The 24,863-nt window shown below is 55.1% G+C and overlaps 1 protein-coding gene across 1 annotated transcript in view; it reads left to right on the top strand.

Moving 5' to 3' along the window:
- LOC137315386 (multiple epidermal growth factor-like domains protein 8) overlaps positions 1-24,863 on the top strand; it is a 105,544-nt gene that overhangs the window by 69,520 nt on the left and 11,161 nt on the right. The window contains exons 6-12 of the mRNA XM_067980108.1: positions 6,976-7,120; positions 10,778-11,018; positions 11,687-11,816; positions 12,213-12,414; positions 14,553-14,767; positions 16,038-16,248; positions 17,140-17,305. Coding sequence (XP_067836209.1) covers positions 6,976-7,120; positions 10,778-11,018; positions 11,687-11,816; positions 12,213-12,414; positions 14,553-14,767; positions 16,038-16,248; positions 17,140-17,305 — 1,310 coding nt within the window. The remainder of the gene's footprint in view (positions 1-6,975; positions 7,121-10,777; positions 11,019-11,686; positions 11,817-12,212; positions 12,415-14,552; positions 14,768-16,037; positions 16,249-17,139; positions 17,306-24,863) is intronic.

Below are 24,863 nucleotides of genomic sequence, written 5' to 3'. Positions count from 1 at the left end.
AGGGACACGTGTGGAGAATGGAATTCCATTGCTGAGAGACACGTGTGGAGAATAGAATTCCATTACTGAGGGGACGTGTGGAGAATAGAATTCCATTCCTGAGAGACACGTGTGGAGAATAGAATTCCATCACTGAGGGACACGTGTGGAGAATAGAATTCCATTACTGAGGGACACGTGTGGAGAATGGAATTCCATTACTGAGAGACACGTGTGGAGAATAGAATTCCATTACTGAGGGGACGTGTGGAGAATAGAATTCCATTACTGAGGGACATGTGTGGAGAATAGAATTCCATTACTGAGGGGACGTGTGGAGAATAGAATTCCATTACTGAGGGGACGTGTGGAGAATAGAATTCCATTACTGAGGGGACGTGTGGAGAATAGAATTCCATTACTGAGGGGACGTGTGGAGAATAGAATTCCATTGCTGAGGGGACGTGCGGAGAATAGAATTCCATTCCTGAGAGACACGTGTGGAGAATAGAATTCCATCACTGAGGGACACGTGTGGAGAATAGAATTCCATTACTGAGGGACACGTGTGGAGAATGGAATTCCATTACTGAGAGACACGTGTGGAGAATAGAATTCCATTCCTGAGAGACACGTGTGGAGAATAGAATTCCATCACTGAGGGACACGTGTGGAGAATAGAATTCCATTACTGAGGGACACGTGTGGAGAATAGAATTCCATTACTGAGGGGGACGTGTGGAGAATAGAATTCCATTACTGAGGGACACGTGTGGAGAATAGAATTCCATTACTGAGGGACACGTGTGGAGAATAGAATTCCATTACTGAGAGACACGTGTGGAGAATAGAATTCCATTACTGAGGGGACGTGTGGAGAATAGAATTCCATTACTGAGGGGACGTGTGGAGAATAGAATTCCATTACTGAGAGACACGTGTGGAGAATAGAATTCCATTACTGAGAGACACGTGTGGAGAATAGAATTCCATTACTGAGGGGGACGTGTGGAGAATAGAATTCCATTACTGAGGGACACGTGTGGAGAATAGAATTCCATTACTGAGGGACACGTGTGGAGAATAGAATTCCATTACTGAGGGGACGTGCGGAGAATAGAATTCCATTACTGAGGGACACGTGTGGAGAATAGAATTCCATTACTGAGGGACACGTGTGGAGAATTGAATTCCATTACTGAGGGGGACGTGTGGAGAATAGAATTCCATTACTGAGGGACACGTGTGGAGAATAGAATTCCATTACTGAGGGGGACGTGTGGAGAATAGAATTCCATTACTGAGGGGGACGTGTGGAGAATAGAATTCCATTACTGAGGGGGACGTGTGGAGAATAGAATTCCATTACTGAGGGGGACGTGTGGAGAATAGAATTCCATTACTGAGGGACACGTGTGGAGAATAGAATTCCATTACTGAGGGACACGTGTGGAGAATAGAATTCCATTACTGAGGGGGACGTGTGGAGAATAGAATTCCATTACTGAGGGACACGTGTGGAGAATAGAATTCCATTACTGAGAGACACGTGTGGAGAATAGAATTCCATTACTGAGAGACACGTGTGGAGAATAGAATTCCATTACTGAGGGGGACGTGTGGAGAATAGAATTCCATTACTGAGGGGACGTGTGGAGAATAGAATTCCATTACTGAGGGGACGTGCGGAGAATAGAATTCCATTACTGAGGGACACGTGTGGAGAATAGAATTCCATTACTGAGGGACACGTGTGGAGAATTGAATTCCATTACTGAGGGACACATGTGGAGAATAGAATTCCATTACTGAGGGACACGTGCGGAGAATAGAATTCCATGACTGAGGGACACGTGTGGAGAATAGAATTCCATGACTGAGAGACACGTGTGGAGAATAGAATTCCGTTACTGAGGGGACGTGTGGAGAATAGAATTCCATTACTGAGGGACACGTGTGGAGAATAGAATTCCGTTACTGAGGGGACATGTGGAGAACAGAACTCCATTACTGAGGGACACGTGTGGAGAATAGAATTCCATTACTGAGGGACACGTGTGGAGAATAGAATTCCATTACTGAGGGGACATGTGGAGAATAGAATTCCATTACTGAGGGACACGTGTGGAGAATAGAATTCCATTACTGAGGGACACGTGTGGAGAATAGAATTCCATTACTGAGGGACACGTGTGGAGAATAGAATTCCATTATTGAGGGGACGTGTGGAGAATAGAATTCCATTACTGAGGGACACGTGTGGAGAATAGAATTCCATTACTGAGTGGACGTGTGGAGAATAGAATTCCATTACTGAGGGACACGTGTGGAGAGTAGAATTCCATTACTGAGGGACACGTGTGGAGAATAGAATTCCATTACTGAGGGGACGTGTGGAGAATAGAATTCCATTACTGAGGGACACGTGTGGAGAGTAGAATTCCATTACTGAGGGGACGTGTGGAGAATAGAATTCCATTACTGAGAGACACGTGTGGAGAATGGAATTCCATTCCTGAGGGACACGTGTGGAGAATAGAATTCCATTACTGAGGGGACGTGTGGAGAACAGAACTCCATTACTGAGGGACACGTGTGGAGAATAGAATTCCATTACTGAGGGGACATGTGGAGAATAGAATTCCATTACTGAGGGACACGTGTGGAGAATAGAATTCCATTACTGAGGGACACGTGTGGAGAATAGAATTCCATTACTGAGGGACACGTGTGGAGAATAGAATTCCATTATTGAGGGGACGTGTGGAGAATAGAATTCCATTACTGAGGGACACGTGTGGAGAATAGAATTCCATTCCTGAGTGGACGTGTGGAGAATAGAATTCCATTACTGAGGGACACGTGTGGAGAGTAGAATTCCATTACTGAGGGACACGTGTGGAGAGTAGAATTCCATTGCTGAGGGACACGTGTGGAGAATAGAATTCCATTACTGAGAGACACGTGTGGAGAATAGAATTCCATTACTGAGGGACACGTGTGGAGAATAGAATTCCATTACTGAGGGGACGTGTGGAGAATAGAATTCCATTCCTGAGGGGACGTGCGGAGAATAGAATTCCATTACTGAGGGACACGTGTGGAGAATAGAATTCCGTTATTGAGGGGACGTGTGGAGAATAGAATTCCATTACTGAGGGACACGTGTGGAGAATAGAATTCCGTTATTGAGGGGACGTGCGGAGAATAGTATTCCATTACTGAGGGACACGTGTGGAGAATAGAATTCCATTACTGAGGGACACGTGTGGAGAATAGAATTCCGTTATTGAGGGGACGTGTGGAGAATAGAATTCCATTACTGAGGGACACGTGTGGAGAATAGAATTCCATCACTTAGAGACACGTGTGGAGAATAGAATTCCATTACTGAGGGGACGTGCGGAGAATAGAATTCCATTACTGAGGGACACGTGTGGAGAATAGAATTCCATTACTGAGGGGACGTGTGGAGAATAGAATTCCATTACTGAGGGACACGTGTGGAGAATAGAATTCCATTACTGAGGGACACGTGTGGAGAATAGAATTCCATTACTGAGGGGACGTGTGGAGAATAGAATTCCATTACTGAGGGGACACGTGTGGAGAATGGAATTCCATTACTGAGGGACACGTGTGGAGAATAGAATTCCATTACTGAGGGACACGTGCGGAGAATAGAATTCCATTACTGAGGGACACGTGTGGAGAATTGAATTCCATTCCTGAGGGACATGTGTGGAGAATAGAATTCCATTACTGAGGGACACGTGTGGAGAATAGAATTCCATTACTGAGGGGACGTGTGGAGAATAGAATTCCATTACTGAGGGACACGTGTGGAGAATAGAATTCCATTACTGAGGGACACGTGTGGAGAATAGAATTCCATTACTGAGGGGACGTGTGGAGAATGGAATTCCATTACTGAGGGACACGTGTGGAGAATAGAATTCCATTACTGAGGGGACGTCTGGAGAATGGAATTCCATTACTGAGGGACACGTGTGGAGAATAGAATTCCATTACTGACGGACACGTGTGGAGAATAGAATTCCATTACTGAGGGGACTTGTGGAGAATAGAATTCCATTACTGAGGGACACGTGTGGAGAATAGAATTCCATTACTGAGGGACACGTGTGGAGAATTGAATTCCATTCCTGAGGGACACGTGTGGAGAATAGAATTCCATTACTGAGGGGACGTGTGGAGAATAGAATTCCATTACTGAGGGACACGTGTGGAGAATAGAATTCCATTACTGAGGGGACGTGTGGAGAATAGAATTCCATGACTGAGGGGACGTGTGGAGAATAGAATTCCATTACTGAGGGACACGTGTGGAGAATTGAATTCCATTACTGAGGGACACGTGTGGAGAATAGAATTCCATTACTGAGGGACACGTGTGGAGAATTGAATTCCATTACTGAGGGCACGTGTGGAGAATAGAATTCCATTACTGAGGGCACGTGTGGAGAATAGAATTCCATTACTGATGGACACGTGTGGAGAATAGAATTCCATTGCTGAGGGACACGTGTGGAGAATAGAATTCCATGACTGAGGGACACGTGTGGAGAATAGAATTCCATTACTGAGGGACACGTGTGGAGAATAGAATTCCATTACTGAGGGGACGTGTGGAGAATAGAATTCCATTACTGAGGGACACGTGTGGAGAATAGAATTCCATTACTGAGGGGACGTGTGGAGAATAGAATTCCATTACTGAGGGACACGTGTGGAGAATAGAATTCCATGACTGAGGGACACGTGTGGAGAATAGAATTCCATTACTGAGGGACACGTGTGGAGAATAGAATTCCATGACTGAGGGACACGTGTGGAGAATAGAATTCCATTACTGAGGGACACGTGTGGAGAATAGAATTCCATTACTGAGGGGGACGTGTGGAGAATAGAATTCCATGACTGAGGGACACGTGTGGAGAATAGAATTCCATTGCTGAGGGACACGTGTGGAGAATAGAATTCCATGACTGAGGGACACGTGTGGAGAATAGAATTCCATTACTGAGGGACACGTGTGGAGAATAGAATTCAATTACTGAGGGGACGTGTGGAGAATAGAATTCCATTACTGAGGGGACGTGTGGAGAATAGAATTCCATTACTGAGGGACACGTGTGTAGAATAGAATTCCATTACTGAGGGACACGTGTGGAGAATAGAATTCCATTACTGAGGGGACGTGTGGAGAATAGAATTCCATTACTGAGGGACACGTGTGGAGAATAGAATTCCATTACTGAGGGGACGTGTGGAGAATAGAATTCCATTACTGAAGGACACGTGTGGAGAATAGAATTCCATTACTGAGGGGGACGTGTGGAGAATAGAATTCCATTACTGAAGGACACGTGTGGAGAATAGAATTCCATTACTGAGGGGACGTGTGGAGAATAGAATTCCATTACTGAGGGGACGTGTGGAGAATAGAATTCCATTTCTGAGGGACACGTGTGGAGAATAGAATTCCATTACTGAGGGACACGTGTGGAGAATAGAATTCCATTCCTGAGGGACACGTGTGGGGAATAGAATTCCATTACTGAGGGACACGTGTGGAGAATAGAATTCCATTTCTGAGGGACACGTGTGGAGAATAGAATTCCATTACTGAGGGACACGTGTGGAGAATAGAATTCCATTACTGAGGGGACGTGTGGAGAATAGAATTCCATTACTGAGGGACACGTGTGGAGAATAGAATTCCATTACTGAGGGGACGTGTGGAGAATAGAATTCCATTACTGAGGGACACGTGTGGAGAATAGAATTCCATTTCTGAGGGACACGTGTGGAGAATAGAATTCCATTACTGAGGGGACGTGTGGAGAATAGAATTCCATTACTGAGGGACACGTGTGGAGAATAGAATTCCATTTCTGAGGGACACGTGTGGAGAATAGAATTCCATTACTGAGGGGACGTGTGGAGAATAGAATTCCATTACTGAGGGACACGTGTGGAGAATAGAATTCCATTTCTGAGGGACACGTGTGGAGAATAGAATTCCATTACTGAGGGGACGTGTGGAGAATAGAATTCCATTACTGAGGGGACGTGTGGAGAATAGAATTCCATTACTGAGGGACACGTGTGGAGAATAGAATTCCATTACTGAGGGACACGTGTGGAGAATAGAATTCCATTACTGAGGGACACGTGTGGAGAATAGAATTCCATTACTGAGGGGACGTGTGGAGAATAGAATTCCATTACTGAGGGACACGTGTGGAGAATAGAATTCCATTACTGAGGGACACGTGTGGGGAATAGAATTCCATTACTGAGGGACACGTGTGGAGAATAGAATTCCATTACTGAGGGGGACGTGTGGAGAATAGAATTCCATTACTGAGGGGACGTGTGGAGAATAGAATTCCATTACTGAGGGACACGTGTGGAGAATAGAATTCCATTACTGAGGGGGACGTGTGGAGAATAGAATTCCATTACTGAGGGACACGTGTGGAGAATAGAATTCCATTACTGAGGGGACGTGTGGAGAATAGAATTCCATTACTGAGGGACACGTGTGGAGAATAGAATTCCATTACTGAGGGACACGTGTGGAGAATAGAATTCCATTACTGAGGGACACGTGTGGAGAATAGAATTCCATTACTGAGGGGACGTGTGGAGAATAGAATTCCATTACTGAGGGGGACGTGTGGAGAATAGAATTCCATGACTGAGGGACACGTGTGGAGAATAGAATTCCATTACTGAGGGACACGTGTGGAGAATAGAATTCCATTACTGAGGGGACGTGTGGAGAATAGAATTCCATTACTGAGGGACACGTGTGGAGAATAGAATTCCATTACTGAGGGACACGTGTGGAGAATAGAATTCCATTACTGAGGGACACGTGTGGAGAATAGAATTCGCAACTTTCACGGCAAATCGGTAAAAGGTTCAATCCGTCTTTAATCGTTCCTGGTTTTCCTTTGTTTGTAGCCCCTGCCCCGGTTTTTCCATGTTGCCGCGCTGTTCCGCGATACGATGGTGGTGGCGGGCGGTCGCACTGAGCAGGATGACTTCAGTGCGGACATCTTATTTTATCAGGTCAACTGCAACACCTGGATTACACCAAATAACACAGGTATGGGGGCACCTGGATCATACCAAATAACAGGTGTGGGGGCACCTGGATCATACCAAATAACAGGTGTGGGGGCACCTGGATCATACCAAATAACACAGGTGTGGGCGCACCTGGATCATACCAAATAACACAGGTCTGGGGGCACCTGGATCATACCAAATAACACAGGTGTGGGGGCACCTGGATCATACCAAATAACACAGGTCTGGGGGCACCTGGATCATACCAAATAACAGGTGTGGGGGCACCTGGATCATACCAAATAACAGGTGTGGGGGCACCTGGATCATACCAAATAACACAGGTGTGGGCGCACCTGGATCATACCAAATAACACAGGTCTGGGGGCACCTGGATCATACCAAATAACACAGGTCTGGGGGCACCTGGAGCATACCAAATAACACTGGTGTGGGGGCACCTGGAGCATACCAAATAACACAGGTATGTTTCATAATAACTGACTCAGTCCATCTCCCAGCACTGATCCCTGCGATTTGTGCCTGAAAGGGCGGTGGAAGCAGATTCAATCGTAACTTTCAAAAGGGAATTGGATAAATAGTTGAAAGGAAAAAAATTGCAGGGCAATGGGGCAAGAGCGGGGGAGTGGGACTAATTGGATAGTATCTTCAAAGAGCCGGCAGGCATGATGGGCGAATGGCCTCTTCCTGTACTGTACCTACTATAATACTATAAGGAGGGGGCCATTTTGGCCCATCATGACTCTCTGAAGGTGCTGTCCAATTTGTCTCTTTCCCATTGCCCTGCAATTTTTATCCCTTCATGTATTTTCCAATTCCCTTTTGAGAGTTATTATTGAATCTGCTTCCACCGCCCTTTCAGGCAGCGCATTCCAGATCAGAACAACTCGATGCAAAATAATTTTCCTCCTCTCCCCTCTGGCTCGTTTGCCAATTGGCTTAAATCTGTGTCCTCTGGTTACCGACCCTTCTACCAGTGGGAACATCTGCTCTATCAAATCCCTTTTTGTTTTCACTGGTTGCCTTGGGTTATTCCACCACAGACCTCAGAGTGGCGATCCCACTGAACTTTGGTTCACCGATGGCAAAACCTTTCCCCTTACTGAAGGCTGCCCGTCCGGCTGTAGCTTCCACCATCTTCCCCACCCACACCGCCACGATGGCCGTGTGGTCCTTCCCACCAAATGGTTCCTCCCCCCGACTCTTCTCTGACCCTTTGAGCATCTCGCCTCGTTCCACCCTTCTCGCCTCTGCTTCGAAATCCTGCCCCGACTTCCTCACCGTGGCATCCTCCTTTCCTCCCCCAGCCTCCGCACTGAGTCATCCCTCGTCCTCCGTGATTTCAGTCCGCATCTCAACTTCCCTTGGCGGCTCTTGTCTGAGGTCACTGCCCTCCCTTAATCGCTCCCTCCGTACACACTCATCACCCCTCCTTCCCATGGCCTCGATCGCAGACAAGGCCCCGCCTCCAACCCTAACATCTCCTTCGGTGGCTTGATCTTAAATTTTGTCTGATTTACGCTCCTCTGAAGCGCCTTGGGACGTTTCACTGCGATAGAGGCGCTGTGTAAATGTTGTTTGGTTTCTCCAGCTCGAGCTGCCCTTGTTCCCTCTTTATTCCTCTGTTCCCAGTAGTTCCCCTCACCTGCCTCCCTGCGGCTTTGCTCACAATTCCCATCAGAAGGAAGTTTTGCCCTGTGTTTGGAGAACGTGTCGATCCGCGTTCCTCGACCTGCCCCCCTACTCTTCACTTGTCCCGATTGCTCTGTTTGTCCTTAAAGCTGTTTCACTCTTCACCGTTCCTGCACTCAGTTCCTGCACTCAGTACTTGATGAGATTGGTAATGGGGCCCTTAGCTCTGGCACTGGTCCTCTCCTCCCTGAACTGTCCCTGAGAGGCCCTTCTACCCACCCCCCCAAAACTGTCCCTGAGAGGCCCTTCTATCGGTCTATGCATCTCGGACGGTCTGTCTCTGTCTGTCTGTCTCCCTCTCTGTCTCTCTCCCTCTCTGTCTGTCTCCCTCTCTGTCTGTCTCCCTCTCTGTCTGCCTCCCTCTCTGTCTGCCTCCCTCTCTGTCTCCCTCCCTCTCTCTCTCTGTCTGTCTCCCTCTCTCTCTCTCTCTGTCTGTCTCCCTCTCTCTCTCTCTCTCTGTCTGTCTCCCTCTCTCTCTCTCTCTCTGTCTGTCTCCCTCTCTCTCTCTCTGTCTCCCTCTCTCCCCCTTCTGTCTCCCTCCCCTCCCTCTTCCTTTCCCTCTCTTCCCTCTTCCTTTTCCTTTCTTCCCTCTTCCTTTTCCTTTCTCCCCCTCCCCTCTCTCTCCCCCTCCCCATCTCCCTCCCTCCCCCCCTGTCTTCTTCTTCTTCTTCTTCTTCTTCTCTCTCTCTCTGTCCCTCTCCCTCCCTCCCCCTCCTCCCCCTCCCTCTGTCCCTCCCCTCCCCCTCCCTCCCCTCCCTCCCCTCCCCCCGTCCCTCTCCCCCCCCCCCCGTCCCTCTCCCCCCCCCCCCCCGTCCCTCTCCCCCCCCCCCCCGTCCCTCTCCCCCCCCCCCCCGTCCTTCTCCCCCCCCCCCCCGTCCTTCTCCCCCCCCCCCCGTCCTTCTCCCCCCCCCCCCCCCGTCCCTCTCCCCCCCCCGTCCCTCTCCCCCCCCCGTCCCTCTCCCCCTCCCGTCCCTCTCCCCCTCCCGTCCCTCTCCCCCTCCCTCTGTCCCTCTCCCCCTCCCTCTGTCCCTCTCCCCCTCCCTCTGCCCCTCACCCCTCCCTCTGTCCCTCCCCCTCCCCCCTCCCTCTCCCCCCTCCCTGTCCCTCTCCCCCTGTCCCTCTCCCCCTGTCCCTCTCCCCCTGTCCCTCTCCCCCTGTCCCTCTCCCCCTGTCCCTCTCCCCCTGTCCCTCTCCCCCTGTCCCTCTCCCCCTGTCCCTCTCCCCCTGTCCCTCTCCCCCTGTCCCTCTCCCCCTGTCCCTCTCCCCCTGTCCCTCTCCCCCTGTCCCTCTCCCCCTGTCCCTCTCCCCCTGTCCCTCTCCCCCTGTCCCTCTCCCCCTGTCCCTCTCCCCCTGTCCCTCTCCCCCTGTCCCTCTCCCCCTGTCCCTCTCCCCCTGTCCCTCTCCCCCTGTCCCTCTCCCCCTGTCCCTCTCCCCCTGTCCCTCTCCCCCTGTCCCTCTCCCCCTGTCCCTCTCCCCCTGTCCCTCTCCCCCTGTCCCTCTCCCCCTGTCCCTCTCCCCCTGTCCCTCTCCCCCTGTCCCTCTCCCCCTGTCCCTCTCCCCCTCCCTCTGTCCCTCTCCCCCTGTCCCTCTCCCCCTCCCTCTGTCCCTCTCCCCCTGTCCCTCTCCCCCTGTCCCTCTCCCCCTCCCTCTGTCCCTCTCCCCCTCCCTCTGTCCCTCTCCCCCTCCCTCTGTCCCTCTCCCCCTCCCTCTGTCCCTCCCCTCCCCCTCTGTCCCTCCCTCTCCCCCTCCCTCTCCCCTCCCTCTGTCCCTCTCCCCCTCCCTCTGTCCCTCTCCCCCTCTCTCTGTCCCTCTCCCCCTCTCTCTGTCCCTCTCCCCCTCTCTCTGTCCCTCTCCCCCTCCCTCTGTCCCTCTCCCCCTCCCTCTGTCCCTCTATCCCTCTCCCCCTCTCTCTCTTTACAGTACCTCATTAACCCACCAGTAGTGGGTGGGTCGTCTAACTGTGTTTCCCACCTCTCTGCAGGGAGCTCGATTCTTGGTGAGCCAATGAACGGATCCATCGCTCACGCAGCCGTGACACTGAGGAATAAGCTGTACATCTCCGCAGGATATGGAGGAGTCTCACTGGGTACCTTGGTGACTCTCTCCATCCCAGTCGACCCGTGTCTCATATTTACCAACCCAGGAGCCTGCAACAACAGTAGCTGCGTCTGGTGTCGTTCAGTCCGTAATGGAAGCTGCCTGTCTGCGGACGAGGCGGAGAGGTAGGAGCAGACAATCCTCCCTTCACCGACAGGCTGCCCACCTGCTTCACATTTATTCTGTTTAGGACGTTTTCCAGGCCTGCAGTCTCATTCCTCACCAGCACCAGTTACTGACCCCGGCCCGTCTGGCCCTGGCCAGAGCCCCTGACCCTGGCCCTGGCCCGGCCGGAGCCTCTGACCCCGGCCCGTCTGGCCCTGGCCCGGCCGGAGCCTCTGACCCCGGCCTGTCTGGCCCCGCCAGAGCCCCTGACCCTGGCCCTGGCCCGGCCGGAGCCTCTGACCCCGGTCCGTCTGGCCCTGGCCCGGCCAGAGCCTCTGACCCTGGCAAGTCTGGCCCCGCCAGGTTCTACTATCTACATTGACCTGCTGGAAACTGCTCCCCCCGCCCCGCCCTGGTTTGTTATAATTGGTGCTGAGCTCGTTTTGATGATGTTGATAATTCCTAGATTTCTGGGCTCTTGGTGAATCAAGGGATATGGGGATCGGGCAGGAAAGTGGAGTTGAGGTCGATGATCAGCCATGATCTTATTGAATGGCGGAGCAGGCTCGAGGGGCCGAATGGCCGACTCCTGCTCCTATTTCTCTCGTCGTTTCTGTCAAATTGTCCAGATGCTGTTGAGAGATTTATCCTGCTGCATTTTATGGGTTGTTAACCCTTTCTTTGACAGGTACGGGTTTGAGTCTGGAAGCTCCCTCTGTGACCCGATGCCCAAGTTCTCTGAAGACTGTCGCCGTTTGAAAACGTGCAGTGAGTGTTTGGCTCGACACCCAAAGGTCATGGGGCAAATGCAGCGACTGGTGAGTGTCCAGGTACCAACCTCCTGTTGGTGTTTGATCTTAAACCATTTCTCACCACTCTGTCCTGCGTTCATGTCAAACCTGGTATTTAGACGGCACGGGACAGGATTCAATGGCATGGGGCACGATTAAATGGTGCTTACACACGTACTCACGCATGCACTCGCACACGTGCTCCTCTGCTCTCACGCACTCACACAAGCGCACTCCCATGTACACGCACACACACAGACACGCGCTCACCCTCTCTCACACTCGCACTCACCCTCTCTCACACTCGCACTCTCACGCACACACGGGCCTCACACGCTGTGCATCTCTCGGGAGGTTGAAGGGTGAATGTCAATAACTGATGTTATGCCTGTGAATCAGCCAGGGTCTGTCTTTGCCTTCCAGAGGTGTAAATGGTGCACGAACTGCCCAGAGGGTGCCTGCATCAGCACAAACGCAAGCTGTACCAAGGAGAACGACTGTCGCATCAACCAGCGAGAGATCTTCATGGCGAGTAACTGCTCCGAAATATCGTGTGAAGCCTCCGACTGCAGCAAGTGCACCGCTTCTGGGAAGTGCATGTGGACACGGCAATTCAAACGCACTGGTGAGTGTCAACAATCAACGGGCTTTGGGTCTGGGTAAAACCTGGCACCGGATCCACACAGGCCCAGCCTTTTCCTGGTGCTAAAATTCTTATTCTTAGTACCTTGGAGGAAAAAAGGTTGGTGGGGTGAGGGGGCAAGGGTCAAGGGGGGGAAGAGGAGAAGGTCGTGGGGTGAAGTGGTGAAGGGTCGACCCTTCCTCCCGACGCCCAACCCCCTCGTCCCGACCCACGACCCCCGACCCCCTCGTCCCGACCCACGACCCCCGGCCCCCTCCTCCCGACCTTTGCCTCAGTGACCGACCCTCCGCTCTCACTGACCGTCCCCAGTGTCTGACCCTCCGCTCTCACTGACCGTCCCCAGTGTCTGACCCTCCGCTCTCACTGACCGTCCCCAGTGCCCGACCCCCCGCTCTCACTGACCGTCCCCAGTGTCTGACCCTCCGCTCTCACTGACCGTCCCCAGTGCCCGACCCCCCGCTCTCACTGACCGTCTCCAGTGTCCGACCCTCCGCTCTCACTGACCGTCCCCAGTGTCTGACCCTCCGCTCTCACTGACCGTCTCCAGTGTCCGACCCCCCGCTCTCACTGACCGTCCCCAGTGTCTGACCCTCCGCTCTCACTGACCGTCTCCAGTGTCCGACCCTCCGCTCTCACTGACCGTCCCCAGTGTCTGACCCCCCGCTCTCACTGACCGTCCCCAGTGTCTGACCCTCCGCTCTCACTGACCGTCCCCAGTGTCTGACCCTCCGCTCTCACTGACCGTCCCCAGTGTCTGACCCCCCGCTCTCACTGACCGTCCCCAGTGTCTGACCCTCCGCTCTCACTGACCGTCCCCAGTGTCTGACCCTCCGCTCTCACTGACCGTCCCCAGTGTCTGACCCTCCGCTCTCACTGACCGTCCCCAGTGTCTGACCCCCCGCTCTCACTGACCGTCCCCAGTGTCCGACCCCCCGCTCTCACTGACCGTCCCCAGTGTCTGACCTTCTGCTCTCACTGACCGTCCCCAGTGCCCGACCCCCCGCTCTCACTGACCGTCCCCAGTGTCCGACCCCCCGCTCTCACTGACCGTCCCCAGTGTCCGACCCCCCGCTCTCACTGACCGTCCCCAGTGTCTGACCCTCCGCTCTCACTGACCGTCCCCAGTGTCTGACCCCCCGCTCTCACTGACCGTCCCCAGTGTCTGACCCTCCGCTCTCACTGACCGTCCCCAGTGTCTGACCCTCCGCTCTCACTGACCGTCCCCAGTGTCCGACCCCCTGCTCTCACTGACCGTCCCCAGTGTCCGACCCTCCGCTCTCACTGACCGTCCCCAGTGTCCGACCCCCCGCTCTCACTGACCCTCCGCTCTCACTGACCCCCCGCTCTCACTGACCCTCCGCTCTCACTGACCCTCCGCTCTCACTGACCCCCCGCTCTCACTGACCCTCCGCTCTCACTGACCCTCCGCTCTCACTGACCCTCCGCTCTCACTGACCCTCCGCTCTCACTGACCCTCCGCTCTCACTGACCCTCCGCTCTCACTGACCGTCCCCAGTGTCCGACCCCCCGCTCTCGCTGACCCCCCGCTCTCGCTGACCCCCCGCTCTCGCTGACCCCCCGCTCTCGCTGACCCTCCGCTCTCGCTGACCCCCCGCTCTCGCTGACCCTCCGCTCTCGCTGACCCCCCGCTCTCACTGACCCCCCGCTCTCACTGACCCCCCGCTCTCACTGACCCCCCGCTCTCACTGACCGTCCCCAGTGTCCGACCCCCCGCTCTCGCTGACCCCCCGCTCTCGCTGACCCCCCGCTCTCGCTGACCCCCCGCTCTCGCTGACCCCCCGCTCTCGCTGACCCCCCGCTCTCACTGACCCTCCGCTCTCACTGACCCCCCGCTCTCACTGACCCTCCGCTCTCACTGACCCCCCCGCTCTCACTGACCGTCCCCAGTGTCCGACCCCCCGCTCTCACTGACCCCCCGCTCTCACTGACCCCCCGCTCTCACTGACCGTCCCCAGTGTCCGACCCCCCGCTCTCGCTGACCCCCCGCTCTCGCTGACCCCCCGCTCTCGCTGACCCCCCGCTCTCGCTGACCCCCCGCTCTCACTGACCCCCCGCTCTCACTGACCCCCCGCTCTCACTGTTACCTCCTTGTGTTGTAGGTGAGACCCGTCGGATCCTCAGTGTCAGTCCAGCCTATGATTGGACCTGCTTCAGCCACTCTTTGCGCAACGTCTCACCGATGCCTGTGGAATCCTGCCCACCTGAACCGTGCCCGACCCCGTGCCACAATCTGACCACCTGCGGCGAGTGTCTGAGTTCCAACGGCTCAGACGGAGGATGGCAGCAATGCGTCTGGAGTCTGTCTCTGCAGCAGGTAAGACCCTGGCTCAGAATCGGCGAGGAATGGGGAATGAACCACAGCGGATAAGAGATGGAAGAGTTTTCAATTACTGCAGAGCCCTGGACGGGTCTGTAGACAGGGTCTCCCTGAAACTCTGATTCCCTCTCCCTCTCTCACTGATTCTCTCCCCCTGGCCCTCCCCCTCTCACTGATTCTCTCTCCCTGGCCCTCCCCCTCTCACTGATTCTCCCCCTGGCCCTCCCTCTCACACTGATTCTCCCCTTGGCCCTCCCCCTCTCACTGATTCTCTCCCCCTGGCCCTCCCTCTCTCACTGGCCCTCCCCCTCTCACTGATTCTCTCTCTCCCTGGCCCTCCCTCTAACACTGATTCTCTCTCCCTGGCCCTCCCTCCCTCACTGATTCTCTCTCCCTGGCCCTCCCTCCCTCACTGATTCTCTCTCCCTGGCCCTCCCCCTCTCACTGATTCTCTCTCCCTGGCCCTCCCCCTCTCACTGATTCTCTCTCCCTGGCCCTCCCCCTCTCACTGATTCTCTCTCCCTGGCCCTCCCCCTCTCACTGATTCTCTCTCCCTGGCCCTCCCCCTCTCACTGATTCTCTCTCCCTGGCCCTCCCCCTCTCACTGATTCTCTCTCCCTGGCCCTCCCTCTATCACTGATTCTCTCTCCCTGGCCCTCCCTCTCTCACTGATTCTCTCTCCCTGGCCCTCCCCCTCTCACTGATTCTCTCTCCCTGGCCCTCCCCCTCTCACTGATTCTCTCTCCCTGGCCCTCCCCCTCTCACTGATTCTCTCTCCCTGGCCCACCCTCTCTCACTGATTCTCTCTCCCTGGCCCTCCCCCTCTCACTGATTCTCTCTCCCTGGCCCTCCCTCCCTCACTGATTCTCTCTCCCTGGCCCTCCCCCTCTCACTGATTCTCTCTCCCTGGCCCTCCCCCTCTCACTGATTCTCTCTCCCTGGCCCACCCTCCCTCACTGATTCTCTCTCCCTGGCCCACCCTCTCTCACTGATTCTCTCTCCCTGGCCCTCCCCCTCTCACTGATTCTCTCTCCCTGGCCCTCCCTCCCTCACTGATTCTCTCTCCCTGGCCCTCCCTCCAACACTGATTCTCTCTCCCTGGCCCACCCTCTCTCACTGATTCTCTCTCCCTGGCCCTCCCTCCCTCACTGATTCTCTCTCCCTGGCCCTCCCCCTCTCACTGATTCTCTCTCCCTGGCCCTCCCCCTCTCACTGATTCTCTCTCCCTGGCCCTCCCCCTCTCACTGATTCTCTCTCTCTCCCGCAGTGTATGAGCCCGAGTTTTATGCCGATGCGTTGTGCGGCCGGAATGTGTGGCCGGATACTGAAGGGGTTGAGGTCGAGCTGTAACCTGTCGTGTGCCCGATACCATCAGTGTTCCCACTGTGTCCGGCACTCTCACTGCGGCTGGTGCTCAACTCCAGGCCTCAACGGGATCGGCAGGTGTATCCAGGGCGGTCTGAGTGGGCCACACGATGGTACGTACACTGGGCGGGGCTAGCTTCCTGGTGACAGTCAGACCTGTAACCTGTGTGGGGACAGGCAGTGGGAGACCTGGGTCCTGTGTGGAGACAGGCAGATGGAGTCCTGGGTCCTGGGTGGAGACAGGCAGATGGAGTCCTGTGTCCTGGGTGGAGACAGGCAGATGGAGTCCTGTGTCCTGTGTGGGGAGAGGCAGTGGGAGACCTGTGTGGGGACAGGCAGTGGGAGACCTGTGTGGGGACAGGCAGTGGGCGACCTGTGTGGGGACAGGCAGTGGGGGACCTGTGTCCTGTGTGGGGACAGGCAGTGGGGGACCTGTGTGGGGACAGGCAGTGGGGGACCTGTGTGGGGACAGGCAGTGGGGGACCTGTGTGGGGACAGGCAGTGGGGGACCTGTGTGGGGACAGGCAGTGGGGGACCTGTGTGGGGACAGGCAGTGGGGGACCTGTGTCCTGTGTGGGGACAGGCAGTGGGGGACCTGTGTGGGGACAGGCAGTGGGAGACCTGTGTGGGGACAGGCAGTGGGCGACCTGTGTGGGGACAGGCAGTGGGCGACCTGTGTGGGGACAGGCAGTGGGAGACCTGTGTGGGGACAGGCAGTGGGCGACCTGTGTGGGGACAGGCAGTGGGGGACCTGTGTCCTGTGTGGGGACAGGCAGTGGGGGACCTGTGTGGGGACAGGCAGTGGGGGACCTGTGTCCTGTGTGGGGACAGGCAGTGGGAGACCTGTGTGGGGACAGGCAGCGGGAGACCTGTGTGGGGACAGGCAGCGGGGGACCTGTGTGGGGACAGGCAGTGGGGGAACCTGTGTCCTGTGTGAAGTGCTCTTTAGCTTTCTGTCTCCTTGCTGTGTTCCCGGGGCTGCTGATCATTTTTGTGACCTACAGACGGCCCCCAGACCTGCCGCGACTCCGATGGAACCTGGGCCTTCATGCCCTGCCCGCCAGAGAACGAATGTTTGAACGGACATCACGACTGTGATGATACACAGAACTGCACCGACAAGCTGCAAGGATTCGAGTGTATTTGCAGGAACGGATATATGCAGGACAGGTGAGGGGGAGTGAGGGGGAGTGATACAGGCAGGAGGGGGAGTGATACAGGCAGGAGGGGGAGTGAGGAGGAGTGATAGAGGCAGGAGGGGAATGAGGGGAATGATACAGGAAAATCAAACCCCACCTCCTGGGGACAGGAGCAGAGAGACAGAGTATAAACTGTGGGAACATAGGAACAGGAGTAGGCCATTCAGCCCCTCGTGCCTGCTCCGCCATTTGATAAGATCATGGCTGATCTGTGATCTAACTCCATATACCTGCCTTTGGCCCATATCCCTTAATACCTTTGGTTGCCAAAAAGCTATCTATCTCAGATTTAAATTTAGCAATTGAGCTAGTATCAATTGCCGTTTGCGGAAGAGAGTTCCAAACTTCTACCACCCTTTGTGTAGAAATGTTTTCTAATCTCACTCCTGAAAGGTCTGGCTCTAATTTTTAGACTGTGCCCCCTACTCCTAGAATCCCCAACCAGCGGAAATAGTTTCTCTCTATCCACCCTATCTGTTCCCCTTAATATCTTATAAACTTCGATCAGATCACCCCTTAACCTTCGAAACTCTAGAGAATACAACCCCAATTTGTGTAATCTCTCCTCGTAACTTAATCCTTGAAGTCCGGGTATCATTCTAGTAAACCTACGCTGCACTCCCTCCAAGGCCAATATGTCCTTCCGAAGGTGCGGTGCCCAGAACTGCTCACAGTACTCCAGGTGCGGTCTAACCAGGGCAGGACCAGAGAGACAGAGTATAGACTGTGGGACAGGACCAGAGAGACAGAGTATAGACTGTGGGACAGGTCCAGAGAGACTGAGTATAGACTGTGGGACAGGTCCAGAGAGACAGAGCACAGACTGTGGGACAGCACCAGAGAGACAGAGCATAAACTGTGGGACAGGACCAGAGAGACAGAGTATAAACTGTGGGATAGGTCCAGAGAGACAGAGTATAGACTGTGGGACAGGACCAGAGAGACAGAGTATAGACTGTGGGACAGGTCCAGAGAGACAGAGTATAGACTGTGGGACAGGACCAGAGAGACAGAGTATAGACTGTGGGACAGGTCCAGAGAGACAGAGTATAAACTGTGGGACAGGACCAGAGAGACAGAGTAGAGACTGTGGGACAGGTCCAGAGAGACAGAGTATAGACTGTGGGACAGGACCAGAGAGACAGAGTATAGACTGTGGGACAGGTCCAGAGAGACAGAGGAGAGACTGTGGGACAGGTCCAGAGAGACAGAGTTTAGACTGTGGGACAGGTCCAGAGAGACAGAGTATAAACTGTGGGACAGGACCAGAGAGACAGAGTATAGACTGTGGGACAGGACCAGAGAGACAGAGTATAGACTGTGGGACAGGTCCAGAGAGACAGAGTATAAACTGTGGGACAGGACCAGAGAGACAGAGTAGAGACTGTGGGACAGGTCCAGAGAGACAGAGTATAGACTGTGGGACAGGACCAGAGAGACAGAGTATAGACTGTGGGACAGGTCCAGAGAGACAGAGGAGAGACTGTGGGACAGGTCCAGAGAGACAGAGTTTAGACTGTGGGACAGGTCCAGAGAGACAGAGTATAAACTGTGGGACAGGACCAGAGAGACAGAGTATAGATTGTGGGACAGGACCAGAGAGACACAGTCTCTCCTCTGTCTCTCTGGTCCTGTCCCACAGTCTATACTCTGTCTCTCTGGTCCTGTCCCACAGTCTATACTCTGTCTCTCTGGTCCTGTCCCACAGTTTATACTCTGTCTCTCTGGACCTGTCCCAGAGTATAGACTGTGGGACAGGACCAGAGAGACAGAGTGTAGACTGTGGGACAGGACCAGAGAGACAGAGTGCAGACTGTCGGACAGGTCCAGAGAGACAGACTATAGACTGTGGGACAGGACCAGAGAGACAGAGTATAAACTGTGGGACAGAACCAGAGAGACAGAGTATAAATTGTGGGACAGGACCAGAGAGACTGAGTATAGACTGTGGGATAGGTCCAGAGAGACAAAGTCTAGACTGTGGGACAGGTCCAGAGAGACAGAGATTTGACTGTGGGACAGGTCCAGAGAGACAGAGTATAGACTGTGGGACAGGACCAGAGAGACAGAGTATGGACTGTGGGACAGGACCAGAGAGACAGAGTATAGACTGTGGGACAGGACCAGAGAGACAGAGTATAGACTGTGGGACAGGTCCAGAGAGACAGAGGAAAGACTGTGGGACAGGACCAGAGAGACAGAGTATAGACTGTGGGACAGGACCAGAGAGACAGAGTATAGACTGTGGGACAGGACCAGAGAGACAGAGTATAGACTGTGGGACAGGTCCAGAGAGACTGAGTATAGACTGTGGGACAGGTCCAGAGAGACAGAGCACAGACTGTGGGACAGGACCAGAGAGACAGAGTATAAACTGTGGGACAGGACCAGAGAGACAGAGTGCAGACTGTCGGACAGGTCCAGAGAGACAGACTATAGACTGTGGGACAGGACCAGAGAGACAGAGTATAAACTGTGGGACAGAACCAGAGAGACAGAGTATAAATTGTGGGACAGGACCAGAGAGACTGAGTATAGACTGTGGGATAGGTCCAGAGAGACAGAGTATAGACTGTGGGACAGGACCAGAGAGACAGAGTTTAGACTGTGGGACAGGTCCAGAGAGACAGAGTATAAACTGTGGGACAGGACCAGAGAGACAGAGTATAGACTGTGGGACAGGTCCAGAGAGACACAGTCTCTCCTCTGTCTCTCTGGTCCTGTCCCACAGTCTATACTCTGTCTCTCTGGTCCTGTCCCACAGTCTATACTCTGTCTCTCTGGTCCTGTCCCACAGTTTATACTCTGTCTCTCTGGACCTGTCCCAGAGTATAGACTGTGGGACAGGACCAGAGAGACAGAGTGTAGACTGTGGGACAGGACCAGAGAGACAGAGTGCAGACTGTCGGACAGGTCCAGAGAGACAGACTATAGACTGTGGGACAGGACCAGAGAGACAGAGTATAGACTGTGGGACAGGACCAGAGAGACAGAGTATAAACTGTGGGACAGTACCAGGGAGACAGAGTATAAATTGTGGGACAGGACCAGAGAGACAGAGTATAGACTGTGGGATAGGTCCAGAGAGACAGAGTATAGACTGTGGGACAGGTCCAGAGAGACAGAGTATAGACTGTGGGACAGGACCAGAGAGACAGAGTATAGACTGTGGGACAGGACCAGAGAGACAGAGTATAGACTGTGGGACAGGACCAGAGAGACAGAGTATCGACTGTGGGACAGGACCAGAGAGACAGAGTATAGACTGTGGGACAGGTCCAGAGAGACACAGTCTCTCCTCTGTCTCTCTGGTCCTGTCCCACAGTCTATACTCTGTCTCTCTGGTCCTGTCCCACAGTCTATACTCTGGGACAGGTCCAGAGAGACAGAGTATAAACTGTGGGACAGGACCAGAGAGACAGAGTATAGACTGTGGGATAGGTCCAGAGAGACAGAGTATAGACTGTGGGACAGGTCCAGAGAGACAGAGTATAGACTGTGGGACAGGACCAGAGAGACAGAGTATAGACTGTGGGACAGGTCCAGAGAGACAGAGTATAAACTGTGGGACAGGACCAGAGAGACAGAGTAGAGACTGTGGGACAGGTCCAGAGAGACAGAGTATAGACTGTGGGACAGGACCAGAGAGACAGAGTATAGACTGTGGGACAGGTCCAGAGAGACAGAGTATAGACTGTGGGACAGGACCAGAGAGACAGACTATAGACTGTGGGACAGGTCCAGAGAGACAAAGTCTGGACTGTGGGACAGGTCCAGAGAGACAGAGTATAGACTGTGGGACAGGACCAGAGAGACAGAGTATAGACTGTGGGACAGGTCCAGAGAGACACAGTCTCTCCTCTGTCTCTCTGGTCCTGTCCCACAGTCTATACTCTGGGACAGGTCCAGAGAGACAGAGTATAAACTGTGGGACAGGACCAGAGAGACAGAGTATAGACTGTGGGACAGGTCCAGAGAGACAGAGTATAAACTGTGGGACAGGACCAGAGAGACAGAGTATAGACTGTGGACAGGACCAGAGAGACAGAGTATAGACTGTGGGACAGGACCAGAGAGACAGAGTATAGACTGTGGGACAGGACCAGAGAGACTGAGTATAGACTGTGGGACAGGACCAGAGAGACAGAGTATAGACTGTGGGACAGGACCAGAGAGACAGAGTATAAACTGTGGGACAGGTCCAGAGAGACAGAGTATAGACTGTGGGACAGGACCAGAGAGACAGAGTATAGACTGTGGGACAGGTCCAGAGAGACAGAGTATAGACTGTGGGACAGGTCCAGAGAGACTGAGTATAGACTGTGGGACAGGACCAGAGAGACAGAGTGTAGACTGTGGGACAGGACCAGAGAGACAGAGTATAGACTGTGGGACAGGACCAGAGAGACTGAGTATAGACTGTGGGACAGGTCCAGAGACTTTGTCTTCTTCCCCTGACCAAGGATCACAGACTCTCATTCACCCAACACCCCATCTCACTCATTGCTGGTTCGGATATTGTAAACGAGGAAATTCTGGAAGGTAAAACAGAACTAACAGACTCAGGTGTTCCCCAGATCAATAGTTTATTCCGAGTGCACACGGGAGAACAATCTCAGCCACCCCAGCTGGAGACCTCGTTCTCAAAGGAAAAGTGACAACACAACTTAGTTTGTACAGTTTATTAGACAACACCCACTAATTACTAATGGGGGTGTATACACGGTAATATTGATACATCATTGGTTTATCGGGTTAATCAATCAACTCCTCGGCCTGCCCTTTGAACTCGAGTACCCCCTGTGAGAAGCTTATGGGCTGCAGAGGCTTCACTCTAACTTTGCGTTCTGGAGCGATCTCTTCCCCTTGTTATCACTATAGGGAGGGATCTTCAGCAGGAACATGGCCTGCTGGACTACAAAGCTCCATTGAATTATGCAGCCAACTGACTCCTTTCCCAGACCATCAGCAGATGTTTCATCAATACGCCTTTGTACTCTTGTCTCTTCTCAGGAACAGACCCCTTCTAAACATTCCCGAAGTAAAGCTGGGAATGTCCTTGGTCAGCTAAACCTATCTACGTTAGTTTGAAAAGGGCTAACATGGTCAAGTATCCCATGGTGCTTTATGTTTTGTTTCCAGCCTAACGAGACTGAATGGTTCCTTTCAGACTGTTTTATACCGGCCAATTGGGGCCCACCCAAATTTTATCCCGACAGATATTAAACCTACATTCACCTTAAGACCGCCCCCCCCCCCCCCCCGGCCTGATCTCAGACTCCCCTCCCCCCCGATCTCAGAGACCCCCCCCCGATCTCAGAGACCCCCCCCCGATCTCAGAGACCCCCCCCCGATCTCAGAGACCCCCCCCCGATCTCAGAGACCCCCCCCCGATCTCAGAGACCCCCCCCCGATCTCAGAGACCCCCCCCCGATCTCAGAGACCCCCCCCCGATCTCAGAGACCCCCCCCCGATCTCAGAGACCCCCCCCCGATCTCAGAGACCCCCCCCCGATCTCAGAGACCCCCCCCCGATCTCAGAGACCCCCCCCCGATCTCAGAGACCCCCCCCCGATCTCAGAGACCCCCCCCCGATCTCAGAGACCCCCCCCCGATCTCAGAGACCCCCCCCCGATCTCAGAGACCCCCCCCCGATCTCAGAGACCCCCCCCCGATCTCAGAGACCCCCCCCCGATCTCAGAGACCCCCCCCCGATCTCAGAGACCCCCCCCCGATCTCAGAGACCCCCCCCCGATCTCAGAGACCCCCCCCCGATCTCAGAGACCCCCCCCCGATCTCAGAGACCCCCCCCCGATCTCAGAGACCCCCCCCCGATCTCAGAGACCCCCCCCCGATCTCAGAGACCCCCCCCCGATCTCAGAGACCCCCCCCCCGATCTCAGAGACCCCCCCCCGATCTCAGAGACCCCCCCCCGATCTCAGAGACCCCCCCCCCGATCTCAGAGACCCCCCCCCGATCTCAGAGACCCCCCCCCGATCTCAGAGACCCCCCCCCGATCTCAGAGACCCCCCCCCCGATCTCAGAGACCCCCCCCCGATCTCAGAGACCCCCCCCCGATCTCAGAGACCCCCCCCCGATCTCAGAGACCCCCCCCCGATCTCAGAGACCCCCCCCCGATCTCAGAGACCCCCCCCCGATCTCAGAGACCCCCCCCCGATCTCAGAGACCCCCCCCCGATCTCAGAGACCCCCCCCCGATCTCAGAGACCCCCCCCCGATCTCAGAGACCCCCCCCCGATCTCAGAGACCCCCCCCCGATCTCAGAGACCCCCCCCCGATCTCAGAGACCCCCCCCCCGATCTCAGAGACCCCCCCCCGATCTCAGAGACCCCCCCCCGATCTCAGAGACCCCCCCCCGATCTCAGAGACCCCCCCCCCGATCTCAGAGACCCCCCCCCGATCTCAGAGACCCCCCCCCGATCTCAGAGACCCCCCCCCGATCTCAGAGACCCCCCCCCGATCTCAGAGACCCCCCCCCGATCTCAGAGACCCCCCCCCGATCTCAGAGACCCCCCCCCGATCTCAGAGACCCCCCCCCGATCTCAGAGACCCCCCCCCGATCTCAGAGACCCCCCCCCGATCTCAGAGACCCCCCCCCGATCTCAGAGACCCCCCCCCGATCTCAGAGACCCCCCCCCGATCTCAGAGACCCCCCCCCGATCTCAGAGACCCCCCCCCGATCTCAGAGACCCCCCCCCGATCTCAGAGACCCCCCCCCGATCTCAGAGACCCCCCCCCGATCTCAGAGACCCCCCCCCGATCTCAGAGACCCCCCCCCGATCTCAGAGACCCCCCCCCGATCTCAGAGACCCCCCCCCGATCTCAGAGACCCCCCCCCGATCTCAGAGACCCCCCCCCGATCTCAGAGACCCCCCCCCGATCTCAGAGACCCCCCCCCGATCTCAGAGACCCCCCCCCGATCTCAGAGACCCCCCCCCGATCTCAGAGACCCCCCCCCGATCTCAGAGACCCCCCCCCGATCTCAGAGACCCCCCCCCGATCTCAGAGACCCCCCCCCGATCTCAGAGACCCCCCCCCGATCTCAGAGACCCCCCCCCGATCTCAGAGACCCCCCCCCGATCTCAGAGACCCCCCCCCGATCTCAGAGACCCCCCCCCGATCTCAGAGACCCCCCCCCGATCTCAGAGACCCCCCCCCGATCTCAGAGACCCCCCCCCGATCTCAGAGACCCCCCCCCGATCTCAGAGACCCCCCCCCGATCTCAGAGACCCCCCCCCGATCTCAGAGACCCCCCCCCGATCTCAGAGACCCCCCCCCGATCTCAGAGACCCCCCCCCGATCTCAGAGACCCCCCCCCGATCTCAGAGACCCCCCCCCGATCTCAGAGACCCCCCCCCGATCTCAGAGACCCCCCCCCGATCTCAGAGACCCCCCCCCGATCTCAGAGACCCCCCCCCCGATCTCAGAGACCCCCCCCCCGATCTCAGAGACCCCCCCCCGATCTCAGAGACCCCCCCCCCGATCTCAGAGACCCCCCCCCGATCTCAGA

This window comes from Heptranchias perlo, unplaced genomic scaffold (assembly GCF_035084215.1).
Source record: "Heptranchias perlo isolate sHepPer1 unplaced genomic scaffold, sHepPer1.hap1 HAP1_SCAFFOLD_544, whole genome shotgun sequence".
Lineage (NCBI taxonomy): Eukaryota > Metazoa > Chordata > Chondrichthyes > Hexanchiformes > Hexanchidae > Heptranchias > Heptranchias perlo.
The sequence above is the reverse complement of the archived record's forward strand: the minus strand, read 5'-3'. Positions and strand labels throughout refer to the sequence as shown.